The sequence below is a fragment of the Phyllopteryx taeniolatus genome, chromosome 2, assembly GCF_024500385.1.
Source record: "Phyllopteryx taeniolatus isolate TA_2022b chromosome 2, UOR_Ptae_1.2, whole genome shotgun sequence".
NCBI classification, from domain to species: domain Eukaryota; kingdom Metazoa; phylum Chordata; class Actinopteri; order Syngnathiformes; family Syngnathidae; genus Phyllopteryx; species Phyllopteryx taeniolatus.
In genome coordinates this window covers 19,698,215-19,718,812 of record NC_084503.1, presented here as the reverse complement: position 1 = coordinate 19,718,812, position 20,598 = coordinate 19,698,215, and the positions used below count along the sequence as shown (strand labels likewise).

The window sequence follows — 20,598 nt, the reverse complement described above, 5'->3', positions numbered from 1 at the left end:
CACTGCATTTTCAAGTGACAGAATTAGGATTTTTTTTGTTCTCAATTTTATATGCGTTATGGCAACATCGCCTCTAACAACATAAATAAACATTAACAGAACACCCAATGCAAATCTAAACTACAGTGAAAGCATAAACAATGAGAAGTGGTCTAAATTGGCTAATTTAGAGGTGTGTCAATCAATAAATGTGGAGGGTGCGCTCATTAAAATCAATGGGAGGGGGCTATTTCTATTATTTATTCATTTAACCAATTTAAAGTATTTATTTGTTTATTTTTGCATAATTTGGGCTTCCAGCTCATTAAAAATGAAAAAAAAAAGGAATTAAAAAAATTAGAATACTGTGAAGAAATCAGCCCAAATTTTGCAGGTCATAAATGTTTTAGAGTGAGTGTCAGACACTAATCATCTACTAAACTCAAAGCACCTTCACAGGTTTCCCCAGGTGTCATTAAATTGGTTTAGTTTGGTTCAATTGTCTCAGTTGGGCTCAATATGGGGAAGACTGCAGACTTGGTAACTGGCCTGAAGACCATCATTGATACCCTCCATAGGATGAGTAAGCCACAAAAGTTCATAGCTAAGGAGGCTGGCTGTTCAAAGAGTGCTGTGTCCAAGCATATCAATGGAAAGTCTAGTGGAAGGACATAATGTGGCAGAAGATGTACCAGCAAAAGAGATGACTGTGGGCTTCAGCGGATTATCAAACGGAGAAGATTCAAGAATCTAGCAGAGGAATGAGGCGGGAGTCACAGCTTCAAAAACCACCACATTCAGACGCGTGCGGGAGATGGACTACACCTGTCGGGTTCCTCGGGTCAAGAAGGACTGGACTGTTGGTCAGTGGTCCAAGGTCCTCTTTTCCCATGAAAGTAAAGTGTGCTTTTCATTCGGGAATCAAGGTACAAGGGTTTGGAGGAAGATGGGTGAAGAACAGAACCTAAGCAGGTTGAGATCCAGTGTGAAATATCCACAGTGAGTCATGATTTGGGGTGCAATGTCCAGTGCAGGTGTTGGTAAACTCTGCTTTCTTAAATCCAAGGTCACCGCAACAGTCTACACGAATGTTTTAGAGGACTTCATGATTCCTTTTGGTGAGGATCTGAATGGAGATGCAGATTTCACCTTCCAGTGGGACCTGGCCCCTGCCCATAACGCCAGAAGAACCAAAACCTGGTTTGATGCCCATGCCATCACAGTGCTCGACTGGCCAGCCAACTCCCCGGCTCTAAACCCCATTGAGAATCTCTGGGGTACTATCAAGAGGAAAACAAAGAACTGACAGCAAGCATCAAGGAAATCTGGGCTTCCATAACTCCCAGGCAATGCCACAGGCTGATTGCCTCAATGCCACGGCGCATCCAGGCAGTGATTAAAGCAAAGGGATTGCCAACCAAGTATAGATTAACATGGCGTTTTGAAAGTACCATATTTTGATTGATTTAATGTGACCCTAATTTCTTTTTTTTTTCTTCTACAAAAAACTTTAAGCGTACATGAATAGACAGTCCAAAATTTTTTTATATAGGCATTAAATCTGAACTAGGCAGTTGGATCTTCAGTGTAAATCCAGCCTCTGTGTGGTTAACAGAAGGCTAGATAAGGCTACATATGTAAAGTGCAGATTGTTTTTTTTCAGACAGTGCGCTTTGATACCTTTGAGCTGGATGTTAATGGTGTTGCTGTCTCCCACCAGGTAGCCACAAGGTAGCAGTTCGGGGGTGTGGGCGGCGCTGGGGCTCCGGGGCCGGTGGATTTCTCCAATGTTGTATCCCTCCACGCTGTCTGAACTTAGGCCCAGCTGGCTTCCCGGGTCCACATGGGTGATATATTCCTAGTAGACAGAGGATAGTAATTAAAGCAAATGATTTTCCAAGTGCACAGTATATACTGTAATTATGCTAACAGTCATTGCTTTTGATGTTGTTGCTTACCTTGAAAAGGCGCCGGACCACTCCATCCAACACATCCCATTTGGTCTTACCACTGACACCGATGCACCCAATCAGAAAGCTAGAAGACTGAGCCTCCTACCATTGAGAAAGACCCATAGTGATTTGAAGACCAAAATGCCAACAGCAGCAGCTCTGCTAGTGCATTTTCCACAGATGTCTTACCTGCCCCCACAAACCGTCCTCGTGAAGGCTGACAACGATCTTTACACGACGACCCTCCTTCCTCATAATCCCCTCTCCACCTGTGTCATCCAACAGCATGTCTGACAGGAACAAAGCAAACGCTCAATTAAAATTCAGATCTCCCATTTTATCATCTCAAGCCCCGCTAGATTGTGCAATCAATGGGCAATCTATACTCACTAGCCAACTGATCCGATAACATCAAAAGCATAAAAAACAATGCCCTTACAAATAGTGCTCATTTTTGAGTGACACTGTCATATTCATTTTACGTTTTCTTGTTGTCGTAGTTTCCATAAAAATCAATCATTATTATTATATTTGAGAAAATACTGATTTATTTTGTATCGTTTCTTGTGTAGGATCTCTAAGATTGGTTTACTACAGATTTTCTCAACCAGGGTTCTGTGGACCCTAGTGGTCTGTGGTGTAATTGCAAGGGGTCAGTGAAAATAAAATACCTCTTTAAAATGAGACTATGAAACTCATAGAGATAGGATGACTTTACTCAAAGGTGACGGAGACCTTTATCTACCGAAACTACAGAGGGTATTACTGTTTGAAAAATGTTATTCATTGCATTTTAACAAGCTGTCTTGCCCCCATTTGCAATGTTTAAGTCAAGGGGTCCCGGACCCTAAAAAGGTTGAGAGCCACTGGTCTATGTGAGCTACCATTAAAGTGATATATCACTCAAAGGCCAGGAATGTTGAATTCATCCATCCATTTTCTATACTGTTTATTCTGTTAAGGGACGCGAGGAGCTGCAGCATATCCCAGGCAAAAGGCGGACTCGACACTGCCTGCACAGAAGTCAGGCGAGCAAACCCCTTCACAATCAGTGGCCAGGATTGTTGAATGTTTGTTGAAAAAATTTGCCACATGACAACAGAAACCTAATTATGTGTACCGGTTGTACGGATTAGGGGTGTTCGCAACAGGAGCGTCTCCCAGCTGACTTTGGGCAATAACAACCATTGACATTTACACTCATGGACAATTTAGTCTTCAGTTAACATGCATGTTTTTGGAATGTGGGAGGAAGCCAGAGTACAGGAGAAAACATGCAAACTCCACACAGACGTTCCGATAGAGATTAACGTCAGTTCTCCTGACTGTGAGGCAGACATGTTAATCAGTATTTTACCGTGCTGTGAGATGTAAAATTTGCCTCTGTTCCGCTTTCTGTAAAAGATTTGACCAGGTTCTAGGACAAGAGCCATGTCTTACCCAGACTGGTGGACTCGCTGGTGGCAAGGTTCAGGGTGTGCTGTGAGATTCCCACATTGGGTCCCGGGGCCTGGCTGTTTGTGTGATGGGGAGGCGAGGAGGAGATGGAGGCTTGGGACCCCGTCTTGCTTCCTTGATTCTCCAGCTTCAAGCGGTCATTCTCCACCTTCAGCTTTTCAATCTCCAGCTGTAAAGACACACGAATAGACAAGTGGAACATGGACATGGATGTCTGGTGATGAGAGATTTCTGCATGTCTGTGTCCTCAAACCTGCATACGGTTCATGGCCTCCCGTAGCTGGTCGAGCTGATGGGCGGAGCTGAGCGCTTCCAAACGAATATCTGTCAGTTTCATCTCCTTCTCCCTGAGCTCGCTCCGCAACTGCATCACTGTCTCCGCCTCACTGTCCAAACACTCCGATAATCTGCGAATGCATAAATCAACAAGACGCTTCAGGCACATGAGATGCAGTCGACCAGTGATTCTCAAAGGGTGCTACGCAAGCTCCCTTTAGCGATGCGCAAAACAATCACTGCTACAATCACTGCTGAAGTTCAGTCTTAATTTAAAATTTTCATAAAAAAACCCCCACTTATATCCAGTAGGTAAATTGCTTTTTATTGAAAGGTGCCCTTCTATCACTGCTTTCTACTGTTTTATGCATAACATAGGTCAAAATGAGTCTATGACCTGATTTAAGCTTATACGGTTTGTCATCCATCCATCCATCCATTTTCTGAGCCGCTTCTCCTTACTCGGGTCGCGGGCGTGCTGGAGCCTATCCCAGCTGGGATAGGAGGCGGGGTACACCCTGAACTGGTTGCCAGCCAATCGCAGGGCACATACAAACAAACAACCATTAGCACTCACATTCAAATCTATGGGCAATTTTGAGTTGTCAATCAACCTACCATGCATGTTTTTGGGATGTGGGAGGAAACCGGAGTGCCCGGAGAAAACCCATGCAGGCACGGGGAGAACATGCAAACTCCACACAGGCGGGGCCGGGATTGAACCCCGCTCCTCAGAACTGTGAGGCAGACGCTCTAACCAGTCGCTCACCGTGCCGCCTACGGTTTGTCAATTGAATGCAAAATATTTGGATGTGTTTTTATTATTCTTCAAGTTCCTGCCGACTTTATGTTTGCTACCCGGCCAGTCATCTCAGGAAAACTGGCCGAGTGACAACATGGCTGTGTCTCGCAAAGCTTAAACTTTACGTCACCTGCCAAACTCAGATGAGCTGAGGAATAAATGGCTTCAACTTATTTTGGAAGAAATTTATGAGCATTTAGTTACCAGAACTGTGGTGCTTTCTGGCCCATTTAGTGGTGGATGACTTTGTAAACAGAAGCTTTCACTTACTGATGGAGGTGCATTTCCAGGTTTGGAGCAAGCGAGCCAGCTGGGCAGCTACCGCTAAGCCATGCAAAACACAGTATATAAAAGCATATATGTGTTGTGTTTTACAACAATACTTAACTATATTTATAATGTTGACTGTAATGGTGGATTAAATAGCAAAGCTTCCAGTCACTGGTGCCAAAATGTGCTCGAGAGAAGTGATTGAATGGGACCTGCCTTTCAAAATATCATCCTCTTTTCACCCATGTTCCCTCCTCTTTGGAGTTGTGAGAAGTGGACGCTTGGTGAAATCTGCTTCGTGATGATAGAAATAAACCACATCGAATGAGCCAAACGCGAGGTCACTATAAACGCTTGGCCGCCACAAGTCACAGGAAGCCGTGATATCGCCAAGGACCAATCAGTGCGAAGCTCTTTTCTATATTTACACTGAGAAGATGAGCGATTCAAAACTTATTTACATATCGTATATTAATGAGAAATCTGTCTGTCTCATCTGCCAGGTGAAAAAAATCTGCTTTGATTGCTTGATAGGACGACATTCTGGGAAGTTTCAACCCTAATTATCTTGAAAACCCGATGAAAGGACTTCAGAGATTCTAAAAAAATAAAAAAATAAAATAAATGATGGAAGGGGACCTTTAACTTTTATGTGGAATATATTCTAATTAAATATTTATTTATTATTTGTTTAGTTTTTTTCCGGGTACTCCGGTTTCCTCCCACATCCCCCAAAACATGCATGGTAGGTTAATTGAAGACTCTAAATTGCCCGTAGGTGTGAATGGTTGTTTGTTTATATGTGCCCTGCAATTGGCTGGCACCCGGTTCAGGGTGTACCCTGCCTCTCGCCTGAAGATAGCTGGGAAAGGCTCCAGCACGCCCGGGATGCTAGTGAGGATAAGTGGTACAGAAAATGGATGGATGGATGGATGAAATAATTATTTACAACGTAAGTAATTGTTTTGCCCTATATTTAAGCAGAGTGTTAATGTTCAAACTGTGCAGAATGTTGTAGTGGCTTATAATAACATTAAATACACTTTTTCGGAATAAAACCACTGTCTCATTTTCCATGAACACTTAGGCTACTGTATTCTGATGCTGGTCATGATGGTGGTACCTGGAGGGTTATGTTTTTTTTTCTTTTGGGTTGTATTCGGTGGAAAAAGTTTCAGAATCATTGTAGTAGATTAGATATTTATAAAGAACAAACAGGTGTGTTGTACATACAGCGAGTTGGAGTGTGTGTTCCTGAGCATGTGGTTGGTAGCGGTGGTGCTGTTGTGAGGCAGTTTAGGGGAGGAGGGCAGCGAAGAATCCGTCATCTCTTCAATGTCCGAGTGAGATGAAGCTGATTTGGGAGATTTCTTCTTGCTGAACGCCTGCTTGAAGGAGCTTCGCAACTGCAGGCAAAAAAAAGAAGCAGAAAAAGACAGAGAGATAAAGATTCTGTTCAAGGTTTGGAAACACTCCAAAAACAGAAGGGAGGAGGTGCAGGGTCATGCCAGGAGAAGCAGTGGGAATTGGCTGTGAAAAACTGCAAGTTAGTCAGAGAGAAATGTGATTTTTCTCCAAATATTATTAACTGGGAAGGTTTGGTTGACATTCAAATGAGGTTATAATTAAATGAACTACGGTGAAAGATGATGGTGGATAGTTCTATTTCATCCCTGCTGACCGCCAGAAGGCGGTGCTGAAAGCACTGTATATTCTCTCCAGGTTAGAGGTTGTCCTCCATCTTCTCCAGTGGTGTGTGTGGCTGCGAGAGACAAATATGCTTTGGTTGACAATAGCACTGTGGGGTGCTGCGACCTGGTGTCGTCGTTGCTCATGGGGATGCGGCGAGCCCCGGCGTGTGACTTCTGCTTTGAACCCCTGGCAGATGCAGAGCTGCAGTGGGTATCACTCGAGGCTGCGTTCTTGCTCGCCATTCCCTCGGCAAGACGTGTCAGTGTGTTGTCAGTCAGCCCTCCATGCCTGAGATTGCACATGGATGGTGGGGGTGTCTCTTTATGCCCTAACTTCGCTCATATTTTGGTCAGCCTGTGCAGCTTGTGTGTTATGCACCTCCATCTGGGCGGGTGGGTACAGGCAAGAGGTATTGTGTTCTGTGAGAGCTCAGGAGATTTTGATTTCCTGCTGCTGCAGGCATCCGTTCATCTGCGCAGCTTTTTCACTGTGGTGTTGTGTGCTGAGCAGAGTTTGTCTCACTGGATCGTGGATGCCATTCGCCATTCATGTCAGGTGCCGAACCACCCCCTGCCATCGGGTGTGTGTTGTCTCTCTATCGGGAGTATTGCCACATGTTGGGCTACCCTGTGGGGTGTATCCCTGGAGGATATATACAGTGGTACGGAATGTATTCAGACCCCCTTAAATTTTTCAGACCCTTTACTGTGACACTCATATATTTAACTCGGGTGCTGTCCATTTCTTCTGATCATCCTTGAGATGATTCTACTACTTCATTGGAGTCCAGCTGTGTTTGTTTATACTGATTGGACTTGATTAGGAAAGCCACACACCTGTCTATATAAGACCTTACAGCTCACAGTGCATGTCAGAGCAAATGAGAATCATGAGGTCAAAGGAACTGCATCAAAAACCAACAGAGCAGAGATAGAATTGTGGCGAGGCACAGATCTGGCCATGGTTAAAAAAAAAATTCTGCTGCACTTAAGGTTCCTAAGAGCACAGTGGCCTCCATAATCCTGAAATGGAAGACGTTTGGGACGACCAGAACCGTTCCTAGAGCTGGCCGTACGGCCAAACTGAGCAATTGGGGGAAAAGAGCCTTGGTGAGAGAGGTAAAGAAGAACCCAAAGATTGCTGTGGCTGAGCTCCAGAGATGCAGTCGGGAGATGGGAGAAAGTTGTAGAAAGTCAACCATCAGTGCAGCCCTCCACCAGTCGGTGCTTTATGGCAGAATGGCCGGACGGAAGACTCTCCTAAGTGCAAAACACATGAAAGCCCGCATGGAGTTTGCTAAAAAAAACAAAAAACTGAAGGACTCCAAGATGGTGAGAAATAAGATTCTCTGGTCTTATGAGACCAAGATAGAACTTTTTGGCCTTAATTCTAATTGGTATGTGTGGAGAAAACCAGGCACTGCTCATCACCTGTCCAATACAGTCCCAACAGTGAACCATGGTGCTGGCAGCATCATGCTGTGGGAGTGTTTTTCAGCTGCAGGGACAGGGAGACTGGTTTAGGAAAGATGCGGCCAAGTACAGGGATCTCCTGGACGAAATCCTTCTCCAGAGTGCTCAGGACTTCAGACTGGGCCGAAGGTTCACCTTCCCACAAGACAATGACCCTCAGCAGACAGCTAAAATAACAAAGGAGTGGCTTCAGAACAACTCCGTGACTGTTCTTGAATAGCCCAGCCAGAGCCCTGACTTAAACCCAATTGAGCATTGTCCGAACTGGAGAGGATCTGCAAGGAGGAATGGCAGAGGATCCCCAAATTTGCTTGTTGCATCATTCCCAAAAAGACTCATGGCTGTATTAGCTCAAAAGGGTGCTTCGACTAAACACTGAGCAAAGGGTCTGAATATTTATGGCTGTGTGATATTTAAGTTTTTCCTTTTCAATAAATCTGCAAAAATTTCAACAATTCAGTTTTTTTCTGTCAATATGGGATGCTGTGTGTACATTAATGAGGAAAAGAATGAACGTAAATGATTTTAGCAAATGGCTGCAATATAACAAAGAGTGACAAATTTAAGTGGGTCTGAATACTTTCTGTGCCCACTGTATATACCGCTGCCTCGTGTTCAATGCTTGGCACACTTGCCGGAATCTACGTTGTGTGTGTTGACACTCCCCATTCACTGTGCGTGGCTTTTGGGGCCGATGGCTTTTTAGTAAGGTTTGTGTCTGGAATTCCTCGTGACTTTGCTGGTATTAGTCATTCACTGCTTTCAGCATCACCTTCTGGTGGTCAGCAGGGATGAAAAAGTTGGAAACTTATATATATAACTACGGTTCTATGAATCCCGAATGAACGCCAGAGCGCTCTGTCACTCGGAATCCTCATGTTTACGTGAGAAGATTCTGTAGGAAGTGAACCCCGTATGAGACCGGAACTGGTCACCGGGGCGTAACACGTGACTTTTTTGGTATGCACACTCGAACTGCACATGCGTGAAGAAAATTTTAAGTGCTTGCAGCACCACCTTCTGGCGGTCATTCGGAATTCATAGAACCGTAATTACATATATAACGTTTGTTTTATATCTTTGGAACAGGTTTGTGGTAAGTGGAAAATCACCCTGGGATACTTTCAGTACTCTCTCACTTACATACATATTTTTTTATTCAGGAGCACTCTATTGCATATTCTGGGCTATCACGTGTATTTACAAGTGGCTTTAAAAAGAACTGAATCACATTGAGCTACTCCCTTGGGAGTAATTGGGTAACCTGATAATTTCACAAACAGAAATGAAAAATGGAAGAACATTTGTTCATGGGTGTCCGTTTGTAGAAGATTTTGGAATGTGGCTGTAGAAATTTTTGTCCAGTCATCCAGTTCTTCCACACCAAACTCATTTAAGCCTGCTTTTACGGAGGTTGCTTTGTTCACTGGGAATTATTCTGTTATATGTCCGAACTTCTTCCGACTTGTTTATGAGTCTGGGCATCTATTTTTTTACTCATGCTATGTGTAATTTGATTAGTTCTCAAGGACTTTTAGTACACCAATGAGATAAGATCATTTTTAGAGAGTGGCCAAGTATTTCAGGGTGCTTTTGTTTTCCTTTAAAAGCGCTCTGAGTCCTACAAGAGGAGTGTGAGTAAGAAATGCAGTGCCGAGGAGAGAAAAATACTGAAAGGAAGTAGCAGTGGGCAATGGGAGAAAAAGCAAATAGGTTCGTAACCTAAAACGGGGGTTAAGCTGCTTTTACAACCCCAATTCCAATGAAGTTGGGACGTGGTGTTGAACATAAATAAAAACAGAATACAATGATTTGCAAATCATCTGCAACCTATATTTAATTGAATACACTACAAAGACAAAATATTTAATGTTCAAACTGACAAACTTTATTGTTTTTAGCAAATAATCATTAACATAGAATTTTATGGCTTCAACACGTTCCAAAAAAGCTGGGACAGGGTCATGTTTACCACTGTGTTACATCACCTTTTCTTTTAACAACATTCAATAAACGTTTGGGTACTAAGGACACTAATTGTTGAAGCTTTGGAGGTGGAATTCTTTCCCATTCTTCCTTGATGTACCGCTTCAGCTGTTCAACAGTCCGGGGTCTCCGTTGTTGTATTTTACACTTCATAATGTGACACACATTTTCAATGGGAGACAGGTCTGGACTGCAGGCAGGCCAGTCTAGTACCCGCACTCTTTTACTACGAAGCCCCGCTGTTGTAACACATGCAGAATGTGATTTGGCATTGTCTTGCTGAAATAAGCAGGGGCGTCCATGAAAAAGACATTGCTTGGATGGCAGCATTGGCACTAACCCAGCCCCATACCATCACAGATGCTGGCTTTTGAACTTTGCGTCCATAACAGTCCGGGTGGTTTTTTTCCTCTTTGGCCCGGAGGACACCACGTCCACAATTTCCAAAAACTATTTGAAATGTGGACTCGTCGGACCACAGAACACTTTTCCACTTTGCATCAGTCCATCTTAGATGAGCTCGGGCCCAGAGAAGCCGGCGGCGTTTCTGGGTGTTGTTGATAAATGGCTTTTACTTTGCATAGTAGAGTTTCAATTTGTACTTACGGATGTAGTGCCGAACTGTATTTACTGACATTGGTTTTCTGAAGTGTTCCTGAGCCCATGTGGTGATATCCTTTACACATTGATGTTGGTTTTTGATGCAGTGCCACCTTAAGGATCGAATTTCACGGGCATTCAATGTTGGTTTTCGGCCTTGCCGCTCACATGCAGTGATTTCTCCAGATTCTCTGAACCTTTTGATGATATTATGGACCGTAGATGATGAAATCCCTAAATTCCTTGCAATTTTTACATTGAGGAACATTGTCCTTAAACTGTTCGACTATTTTCTCACGCACTTGTTCACAAAGAGGTGAACCTCGCCCCATCTTTGCTTGTGAATGACTGAGCAATTCAGGGAAGCTCCTTTTATACCCAATCATGGCACCCACCTGTTCCCAATTAGCCTGTTCACCTGTGTGATGTTCCAAACAGGTATTTGATGAGCATTCCTCAACTTTCTCAGCCTTTTTGTATTCTGTTTTTATTTATGTTTAACACAATGTCCCAACTGGGGTTGTAGTTGTCAGGGTGCACTAATCTTACCTCATAGACCTGCCACATGAAGCGAAGCAAATGAAGACAGAGAGACAAAACAGCACAGGTTCACATGGGTGTGCGAGTGTTAATGTGTTATGGAGAGATAAACATTCAACCCCTGGTCAAGTCCAAAGCAGATTGGACTTTCTGGCAACTGTAATGCCGACGCTACCATCGTGACATTGGGGGTCTGTAAACACCATGAACTCTGACACACCCTAATTAGCATCTCACACACATACACACACAATTCATGAGCACCTGCATGGTGGAACCCCCAGCAAGGTCTCAGCTAAGCTTATTACACAGACATACGGGGGTTGTTTATTATCATAGCCACCTAAAGCAGGAAACCTGAAACAAGCGCTCATCTTTTAACACTAGCACAAAGCACCACAAAGCTCCACCTACAGTTCTACAACATTATGATCAGGCTCTGACCACACAGGCAGCTAACACCACATGCAGTGTGATGACAGAAAGGACATATTAGAAGTTGCATACGTCATCGTCTCGGACCTGTCCTCCAGTGCACAAAAATGTCTTCAAGTAACAAAGAAGGAAAAATTATTGACTGAAGCCAAACTCGTCATTGTATAAATACTGCTTACAATGAATTACTGACAGAGAAACTACATTAGATGCAGTGTCATTTGCAAATAGACATGCAGATTAAGTCAGTTGAAAACCTTTTTCACGTCTACAGAGTTTTTTTTTTATTACAACCTGTAGTAGTTCTGAATAATTCTTCTTCAAACTGCATTATAGCCATCAAAATTATGTGGAAAATAAATCATGTAAGCTGAACATTTAGAAGACCAAATGACCAAATGCAAATGACCAAAATAATCAAAAATCAAATAGTCCTTAGATGCGTCACCTTTTCCCCAGTATAAGACGTCTGAAGAGGAAAGCCAAACATGCAAGCCATGACACACAAAGACAAAAATAATTTAAAAAAAACAACAACAAAAAAACATGATATGTCTGGTAGGCTGCTTGTATACTTCTGACACTTGGGCTCTTTAAATGTATATATTCCTTTGTCTTACCCAATTCTTCTTGTTTTTCTTCTTATTTTTAGCATCTGCGTCCATGTTGGAACCTACGCTGGAATGGCTGGTAGCACTGGCCACACTGCTGACACTGTCTGAAGAGTGTTGTCTCCTGATTCGCAGGTCTGGTTGGTGTTGCTGTTGGTGCTGCTGCTGGTAGTGAAGGCTGCCATTACTGCCAGCTGAAGGAGGGCAAGTATATCAATTAAAAGTCTGTACCTTTTGGGGTTGTGAAAAGAAAATGTATTTTTTATATTTTTTTTAAACCAAACTATAACAAGAGCCTGTGTGTACCTGTCCTGTCCATTTTAGGCGTGAGCTCAGGGGTGTTTATGACGCCACTGATGGCTGCCTGAGCGACAGCGTTCTGCTTTTTCAGCAGCTCAATCGTCTTTCTCAGATCATTCAACTCAGAATCCTGACACATGAAAAAGGAAATGTGGATCAGATCAACAAATCTGCATATTTAAACTAATATTTTCTCACCTTTTGCTCAGCAGTCAAGGTGAGACTCTTCAACCTAATGGTCATGTTGCCCAAACTCTGCTCAAATGCCGCCACCAGGTGAGCCTGCCGGACATCAACAAATTACAGCTCTCATGTCAGATCTAAAACACCCATTTATAAAAAGATATAATCATCTGAATGCATTTTTTTGCACATCTACTTCAGGTATGTGAATTGTCTTATGACCAGACTTGTTGGTTAGTTGGTAGGATGATGTGAAAAAAACCCAACTTAACCAATTTCCATCAAAACTCTGAAGGGTGGAGCACTGATCTGGAAAGTGCCCATTAAAGTTGAGTATGGATTGGATACAACATTTTTAAAAATTCTTTTTACATTCACATTCCTTTCCTGGTGAAACAGGAATCAATATTAAGGACAACATGGATATACTGTATGTATATGTGTGAGAAGCATGATCAAGGAAGTTGGAGTCAGAACTGATCCCACCCAATTGTATGACCGTGGACTATGTGGAAATTAATACATCCATCCATCAATCCATCCATTTTCTGAGCCGCTTCTCCTCACTCGGGTCGCGGGCGTGCTGGAGCCTATCACAGCTGTCATCGGGCCGGAGGCGGGGTACACCCTGAACTGGTTGCCAGCCAATCGCAGGGCACATAGAAACTAACAACCATTCACACTCACAGTCATGCCGACGGGCAATTTAGAGTCTCCAATTAATGCATGTTTTTGGGATGTGGGAGGAAACCGGAGTGCCCGGAGAAAACCCACGCAGGCACGGGGAGAACATGCAAACTCCACACAGGCGGGCACGGGGATTGAACCCCGCACCTCAGAACTGTGAGGCTGACGCTCTAACCAGTCAGCCACCGTGCGGCGAAATTAGTACATGCCGCCATAAAATAGTGATTATCAAATAAATGCGATTAAAAAGGGAATGCTTGTTCAATATTTGTGACAACATGGCGTGAAACCAGTTTGTATGTATTTGTAATGCTGTTGGTAAAATGCATGGTTTAATTGGTTCATAATTCAAGAGAGATTCTTCCCTTCATCAGTAGGATCTTGCTCAGTTTTTATTAGTGTTGAAAGGCCACTGTTTGTAATAACTTTATTGGTTTACATTCAGGAATATTCTCTTGCTTGAGGTGTATCAGTAGATTTGGGTGAAGGTGAGAGCACCTTAAGGAAAACTGAAAAGGTGTGTGTCTGTCTGTAAGACCTGAGTTAGGTGTTGACTGACGTGTGATTCAAGATGAGAGTGCTGAAAACAAAGATGTTCTTCGAGTCTGGGCTTCGGGGCATCAAGGTGTGTTCAGAAAATGTGTAACCCGCCTGTGGGTCGGTGGTGTGAAATCATACATTTTAACAAAGACCCTCCTTTAAGACCCCGCACTCTAGTCTGAAGAAGCCACTCACACATAACACTGCATTCTAGCTGCTTTTATTCACATGCGCATGCACGCACGCATACAGAGTCTTCAGCTGTAAATCTCCAGGGCACATCTGGGCCAGCCTCACAGTAGTGTGCTAAGACACGACTCTGCTGTAATCTAAGACCTTTGTCTTCGCTGCACATCTCTCATTCACAGTTAAACCACCAACGTGCACTGGCTCAGGCAGCAGATAAGCGGTGAAGCATGGAAAGACTTGTGCAATATAAGCTGTAAAGCGGGGGATCACGGATCGTGCCTGGAGATGTTCAACGATTTTTTGATGGCTGCAACAGATGTCAAATTGCATGTTCTGTGAGTAAAAGTACATTTCTTCAAGATCAGATGAATGTCATTGATAAAGATCACATTCTTGCTACATTTCGCTACATGAGAGGGGCAGCATTTTGATAAACACATCTTCTATAATGCTTTTCCACACTAATAAACTATAAACAACAAATACATTAATAAATAGATTTTTACATTAATACCTCACTTACCAGCAGTCAAAACTGAGTATGACTATCTTTGCATAATTTATTTTGTGCCTGAGCAAATCTAAAACATTAAGTGACAAATAAAAAATGGCTTGCTAATCATATTATTGGTAATATTTAGGTTGCGGCACATCAAACGAGACGAGTATGGATGTATTGTGCTTTTGCACGTTCACTCACGTTGGCACTCAACTGTGTTGTTAGGGCGGAAACTTTCTCCTGGGAGGCATCCAGCTCCCGGCGTAACTTGCGAATCTGAGAACATGGAAAGAAAAATCACAAACATAAAAAACACAGACATAAAAGCAGACCTACCTACTGTAGCTCATAAAAAATGCAATTTGCACACACACGGACACGTCTAAAACTACTGTGGTGACAAATGACAGGGGCTCCCAGAGTGAAGCTGTGATACATGCAGAGAATAAACACAGCAAAAGTACAAATGTGCCTGTCGTGGTCTACACAGGTGTTCAGACAGGACCAAGACCCTGTTACAAGGTTGGTCATGATGTAGACATGGAGCTGTGCAACAGCATTCAACTGTGAAAATGCCTCCAAATGTTCCAACAAGTCCAACTATTAAATATGGCAAATTAAAGAGTGGAGAAAAGAGAGTTTGATTTACCTCTGACTGAGACTTCTCCTCATTCTGTGAAATGAGATGATAAGAAAAAGAGAGAATCATTATGGGTTGTTCTTACTGAATTCAAACTTGAAAAGACGCCAAGATCACATGTCCTGTTCTAGATTACATGTTAACACCTTTATAAACTCCGGACTGTGTGGTGTACAATATCTGGAAAGCAGAGCTTTAGTCCTGAAGGCATTTTACTGACATATCTCTGTACAAGAGTGTGTCTTATTGTTACCATCGTGAAAATACTAAGAAAGACTAACCACAGTAGTAGCTCACACGTAAACAACACACCCTACTGCTTTTCACCAAAACAAAGACACATGCAACACCCATATTTACTGTACAGGACACACGCATCTAGAAGGAGAATTACTGTCTCTTAACCTCATTGGAGCTATTCTTAATGTTTCATCTGCCTTCACAAAGCATACAGCTTTCAACATTCTTTAGAACTCTGAGCAGAAAGAGATAGACTCAGTTGGATATTGATTTAATCCACCCAAAGCGAAAAAATAAGTTAAAGTGGAAAAGCACATTGGAATTTACAACTTTTTTTTTTTTTTTTTTTAAGTTAGACACAGTCATGTGACCCTATAAATGATTGGCCAACATGCCATATGTAATACAGCGATTCAATTTGAACTGATATAATCTTGATTCAATTGTACAATGCTTTCAAAGAATGTGCAGTTAAATCATGAAGTTTGATGAGGAAGTAAATATAGATTTTGAGGGAAGAGAAACAACCACAAGTTCAATAAATGAAAATGTATGTAAATTATGGGTTGAATTTACCTGGGGCATTGCTCAAAACCAGCGTGTTTCCATTTTTCATAAGACTTAACACACAATAGAGCAAATCTGGTATTTGGTTTCCACATTGCCTAGTAAAGTGATATCTCTCAAACACATGGAAAGCCTTAACAAACCAAAGAGAATTGTTGTGCATAATGCTTTTTTTTTTCCCCTTTCGCAACAGTCACCTACTATGACATTTAAAAATTCCTGTGAGTCTGGTTGTGTAAAGTTCAGTGAGCACACGCGCTTGCAAGCACACACAAAGCTCTGTCAATCAAGCACACATGATGTGCTGCTCCTCAGTCCAAAACACAGCAGCCTGTCTGTCAAGGAGTCACACACTACGTGACGTGCGCTTCACAAATTAACACACGTACGACGTAAAACATCCCGACAAGTTCACACGGCAACATTTGATAAGCTTGTCAAATACAAAACATCCGATAAACATTTCAGACTCAAGCTCATCGACTCAAAAAACCTCTTCTGTTCTTATGCCTCCAAGAGAGCTCAAACTATTAAATGAAATATCACTGCAGCCTCCTGCTCTTCTCATCCCTACCGTTAGTTGAAAAGATGTGACAGTCCCTGTGGTGGATAAGGTTGTCATCATTACGCTTCCAGTCTGATTTCACTGCCGAACCTCTCGCTTCAGGGACAGAACCCAAACAGACTATCTGGGTGTTTGTGTGCTACACCTGCCCAGGTGAGTAAACCAGTCCGCAGAAGGAGGAGGAGGTGGGGCTAACTGGCGGAGCTATAACTCTGATTGGCCATTGTGTAAATGTAGGTGGTCCCAAACGAGTGTGTGGGTGTTAGAGGCTGTGGCTGGATTAAGTGAATAACAAATACACACACACATTATTTCATAATTTTGAAAGCAAAAGACAAAACACGTTGGTCTGGTTTTAACATTAACTGCTTAGTGCACTAAGCAATTCATGGTGACAGTGAGTCACTAGTTCAATAATTGACTGGAGAGACGAAAAATATTCAAAGGTTAAAGACTTTTTTAATATTAGAGCGACAGCCAAGAATTGTGCTCAACTCTTAAAAGTGAATCTGTCCAATTATTTGTCCAAATAAACTAAGATGCTGCCGATCCATGAGCAAAGGTTCCTTTTTCAAAACAAAAGCAACTACAGTGACCTTTTGTGGGAAGAATGACTAATTTACCCCAAAACTGTGTTACATGGTTTGTATACTCACCGTGGAGTACATCGAGGAGGTGCTGGAGACCAGAGAGAGGGATGAGCCATGAACTGGAGAGACATGAACAACAAATAAAAGTAAGCACAAACGTACACAGAACATATGATTCCAAGCAGACTCCAACTTAAAATGAGCCCAACCAACAGTGATCCTCCCCACTCCGCAGTTCCCCCAGCCTGCCCCAGCACAAGTCACGTTCCCCTGACCATAAAAGATTAAAGATAAAACTCCTACACAGCGCAAGCAGTGGCACAGCCTTGGCACTACTCAGCTAATGACTCAGCTGCTAATCACACATCAAAGTTTCAGCCCACGGACCGACCTCCTCCTGCTCGGAAGCCGATTAGACGGAACCGGGGGTGATGTCATCGGCCGTACCAAGACGCCAGGCCGGGCCCACTGGATTCAATCATTAACCTCTCAGTCACCAACGCAATATTAATCTTGATTTGCACTTCACGGCAAAGTGCACTGGATGTAAACAAAATAGCATGTATGTTATGTTCTGGGCCTACCTTATTTGACCACATGGTTATTGTTTACAGGCCTTGCATGTTTTAGTTCTTACACGACAGAGAACCCAAACACAGAAAAGAATCAATTGCCAATACTGAAGTGCTATATTTTGACTTTTTTTATTGTGCGATTGGAGCCAAGTGGGCCTGTCAATATTGACCAAGCAAGGTTGCACTCTGAAAATATATTTTCTCCACAGTGTCAGATACAGGTTTATACAGAAAATAAATAAGTCTAACCACTGAGAAAGACAGCACCTGAGGAAACAAATGTATAATTCCAGTATAGAACAACACTTCCACATGTATAGCTCTTTAGGTAAATATAGAAAAGGCTATTATAATAATAATAGGGTCATCAGCCTGGGGGGTATGTATTTGTGTGGAGATTTAGGTAACTGTGTTGTGGGGTTGCATACAAAAAGGATGGTATTAGGTAGATGAGGGGACTTTTGTCTTGTCAATCTATCCATCAGAAATTCCAGTAATCTGTCTACAGACCCAACCGCACATCCTGACACACAAAGAGAGAAAGCTACGTTTCTTGTATCTCATCTGGTCTCTCACGCCTCTCACTGTGATCCTTGTACAACATTGTAATTACAAAAGGAAGAGGAAACTACACTGCCCAAGCAACAATTACAAACCATTTTCTCTAGATGAATGTTAATTAATAATTGCACACTCATTTCCTTACGATAGTTACCTTCTGAAGTGGCTGCTATACTGCACTTGAAAGTTGCAATATTAATAGTACTACTTTTAACATGCCTTGCCATCTGTTTTTAAAACCCAGTCTGTTATCTAATTTCAAATAAAGTAAAACTGCAGTCTTTTAAATTCAGTATCTTATCTAAAGTGTATTTTTATTTTTTTTAAATTTGATCTGGGAAAGTGCTGCTCATCATAGGTTTACAGAATTCTGTACGTTTTAAAGCTTAAATACCAGGCACTGAAGTCAATGATGCACCATTTTATGATATAAAGTGATCCATTGACGGAATAGTTTTTGTTTTTATTCACACAAAAATATTTCAAGTTTGATTCAAAATATTTCAGACAAACTTACACAGAAGAATAATTTGTGTATGTGCTTCATGTGTGTATCCTTGCCTCTTTATTTCTTTCCTTTCTTGAATTGTCAAGGAAAAGTTTGAACAAATAGCTTAAGGGTGGCTAATTGTCTCACCCGTTACTTATTATTTCCCACCCCCCATCAAGAGATCCTCTAAAGACAATGCTCCCAGTCTTCATACCTGTGTTTCTACAGCCTGCCCTCAGTCAGCCTACTGATGGACCCTGCCTGGATACGTTTCCCAAAAGACATGCTTATGAAAACAAAAAACTGAGCCGACCAAAGTAGATTATGGCTTTTCTAAGGACATAGAAGGCTTTTTCTGAGAGAAGTAGTTGTAGTCCTTCCTGCGGTTCTCTTAACACATGTATTCATAATTCATTTGGCATGGGTGGTGGGAAAATAAAATTAGAGGTTTTCCTGTTTTTCACCTAATTACAGATTTCACCAACTTATTGGATTGCACACACTGCACTCTGTCCACAATTTTGAATCCTTGTACCTTCCTCGAAGCCATCCCGGAAAGAGCCTGATCGGCTCATGGTGCGAGTCTTCTCATCGAGGGACATGCAAGAGTTTCTCAGGCGATTGTCGCTGCAAGGGTCAAAGGTGACATCCTGGTTGGTCAGACTGTTGTTACGCAGGCCGGTCAGGTTGATCTGAGCCGTTGAAGTCGGGCTTGACGCTGTGAGAATGAAATTATAAACATACAAAGTTTAACTGTAATAAAATGAAAACTTGAATTCGGTGTTGTAGGACACATGACTGTGTCTAACGCTATCTGTCAGTAATTTACTAGCCTTTAAATCAACAGGCTATTATGTTGAATATGTGAAGATAGCAAATAGTACACCACTTCTTTCATATTATATTATTATTATTGTGATATTCATGAGTGGTAGTGTAGGGAGCATACCAAGCTGTCCAAAATTGAAGCGAGTGCCAGAGGGGGAGGTGAGGCTGGAGCCAGGGGAAAAGGGGGAGTTACTGGTTGATTCCTGCAGCCCACTGGTGGAGTAGGAACGCAGCCAATCGCGGCCCTCCTCATGGCCTCGCAGTTGAGGGGGCGGGCCATACCTGCAAGAATTCAAAGGTTCATTAGGCTGTGAGGATACAACATAGGAGGACAGCGTGGATTCTGTTGACTAATTTTGAAGCAGTTGATTTGATTTTGAATGTTTTATGCTTTTCTTCATTATAACACTTTTTTCCTCTTATGCAGCCAAATTAGTAGCTCGACCCATCAAATGAATTAGATGCCGGAACAAAGCATTATGCCATAATGAGCATCTCAGCCGTGAGCAACAAACAGTGTGGTGAAATCAGAAGTCCAAAAAAAGTCTCCCAAATCAAACCTGTTAAATACGACAGTGAGATCTGTATAATGACAAAGTGACAAGCCGCTTTGCAGAAGAATAACACAACCACGCGGGTGCCCAGTGGCAAACAGCATTTCAAAGCACCAATAAACAAAACAAGCCCCGAGCAGTGAATGTAGACGCAGGGAAATAGTACTGAAGACAATTTGGCAAATTAGAGTGAAGACGTGGAATATGTCCGGCAAGCAGGGGGGTCAGTACCTGAGTCCCTTCTTAGGCAGAGTGTTTCTGCCACAGAGTGGCCCACTGTGGGAGAGAAACACTTCAGACAGGGAAAGGAAGGGGAACATGCAGCTGATTCTGCCCAATCACAGCTTAATAAAGGTGGCTACCTCTATGCCATAGTTCATTTGTATGAAATGTATTGTATTAAACACACGTCTTTCACTTAGATTAACACTCTTGTTACTTCTTCATAAGACTGTCACATACAATTAAGAACACCTCCAGCGTTCTTACCACAAGGTGGCAGCATAGAAACAGTAAG

General features: G+C 42.5%; 1 protein-coding gene across 12 annotated transcripts in view; it reads right to left on the bottom strand.

Annotated features, from left to right (window-relative positions):
• nav2a (neuron navigator 2a) overlaps positions 1–20,598 on the bottom strand; it is a 205,329-nt gene that overhangs the window by 6,981 nt on the left and 177,750 nt on the right. For 8 of the 12 annotated variants that reach the window (XM_061764531.1, XM_061764472.1, XM_061764512.1 and 5 more), the window contains 15 exons: positions 20,313–20,357; positions 19,649–19,809; positions 19,235–19,417; positions 17,140–17,192; positions 15,121–15,144; positions 14,673–14,747; positions 12,572–12,655; positions 12,380–12,503; positions 12,083–12,267; positions 5,971–6,143; positions 3,643–3,796; positions 3,372–3,558; positions 2,121–2,221; positions 1,938–2,033; positions 1,660–1,837 (listed from right to left, as the gene is read on the bottom strand). In XM_061764531.1, coding sequence (XP_061620515.1) covers positions 1,660–1,837; positions 1,938–2,033; positions 2,121–2,221; positions 3,372–3,558; positions 3,643–3,796; positions 5,971–6,143; positions 12,083–12,267; positions 12,380–12,503; positions 12,572–12,655; positions 14,673–14,747; positions 15,121–15,144; positions 17,140–17,192; positions 19,235–19,417; positions 19,649–19,809; positions 20,313–20,357 — 1,823 coding nt within the window. The remainder of the gene's footprint in view (positions 1–1,659; positions 1,838–1,937; positions 2,034–2,120; positions 2,222–3,371; positions 3,559–3,642; positions 3,797–5,970; positions 6,144–12,082; positions 12,268–12,379; positions 12,504–12,571; positions 12,656–14,672; positions 14,748–15,120; positions 15,145–17,139; positions 17,193–19,234; positions 19,418–19,648; positions 19,810–20,312; positions 20,358–20,598) is intronic. The other 4 variants (XM_061764493.1, XM_061764549.1, XM_061764522.1 and 1 more) reach the window with 1 other exon arrangement.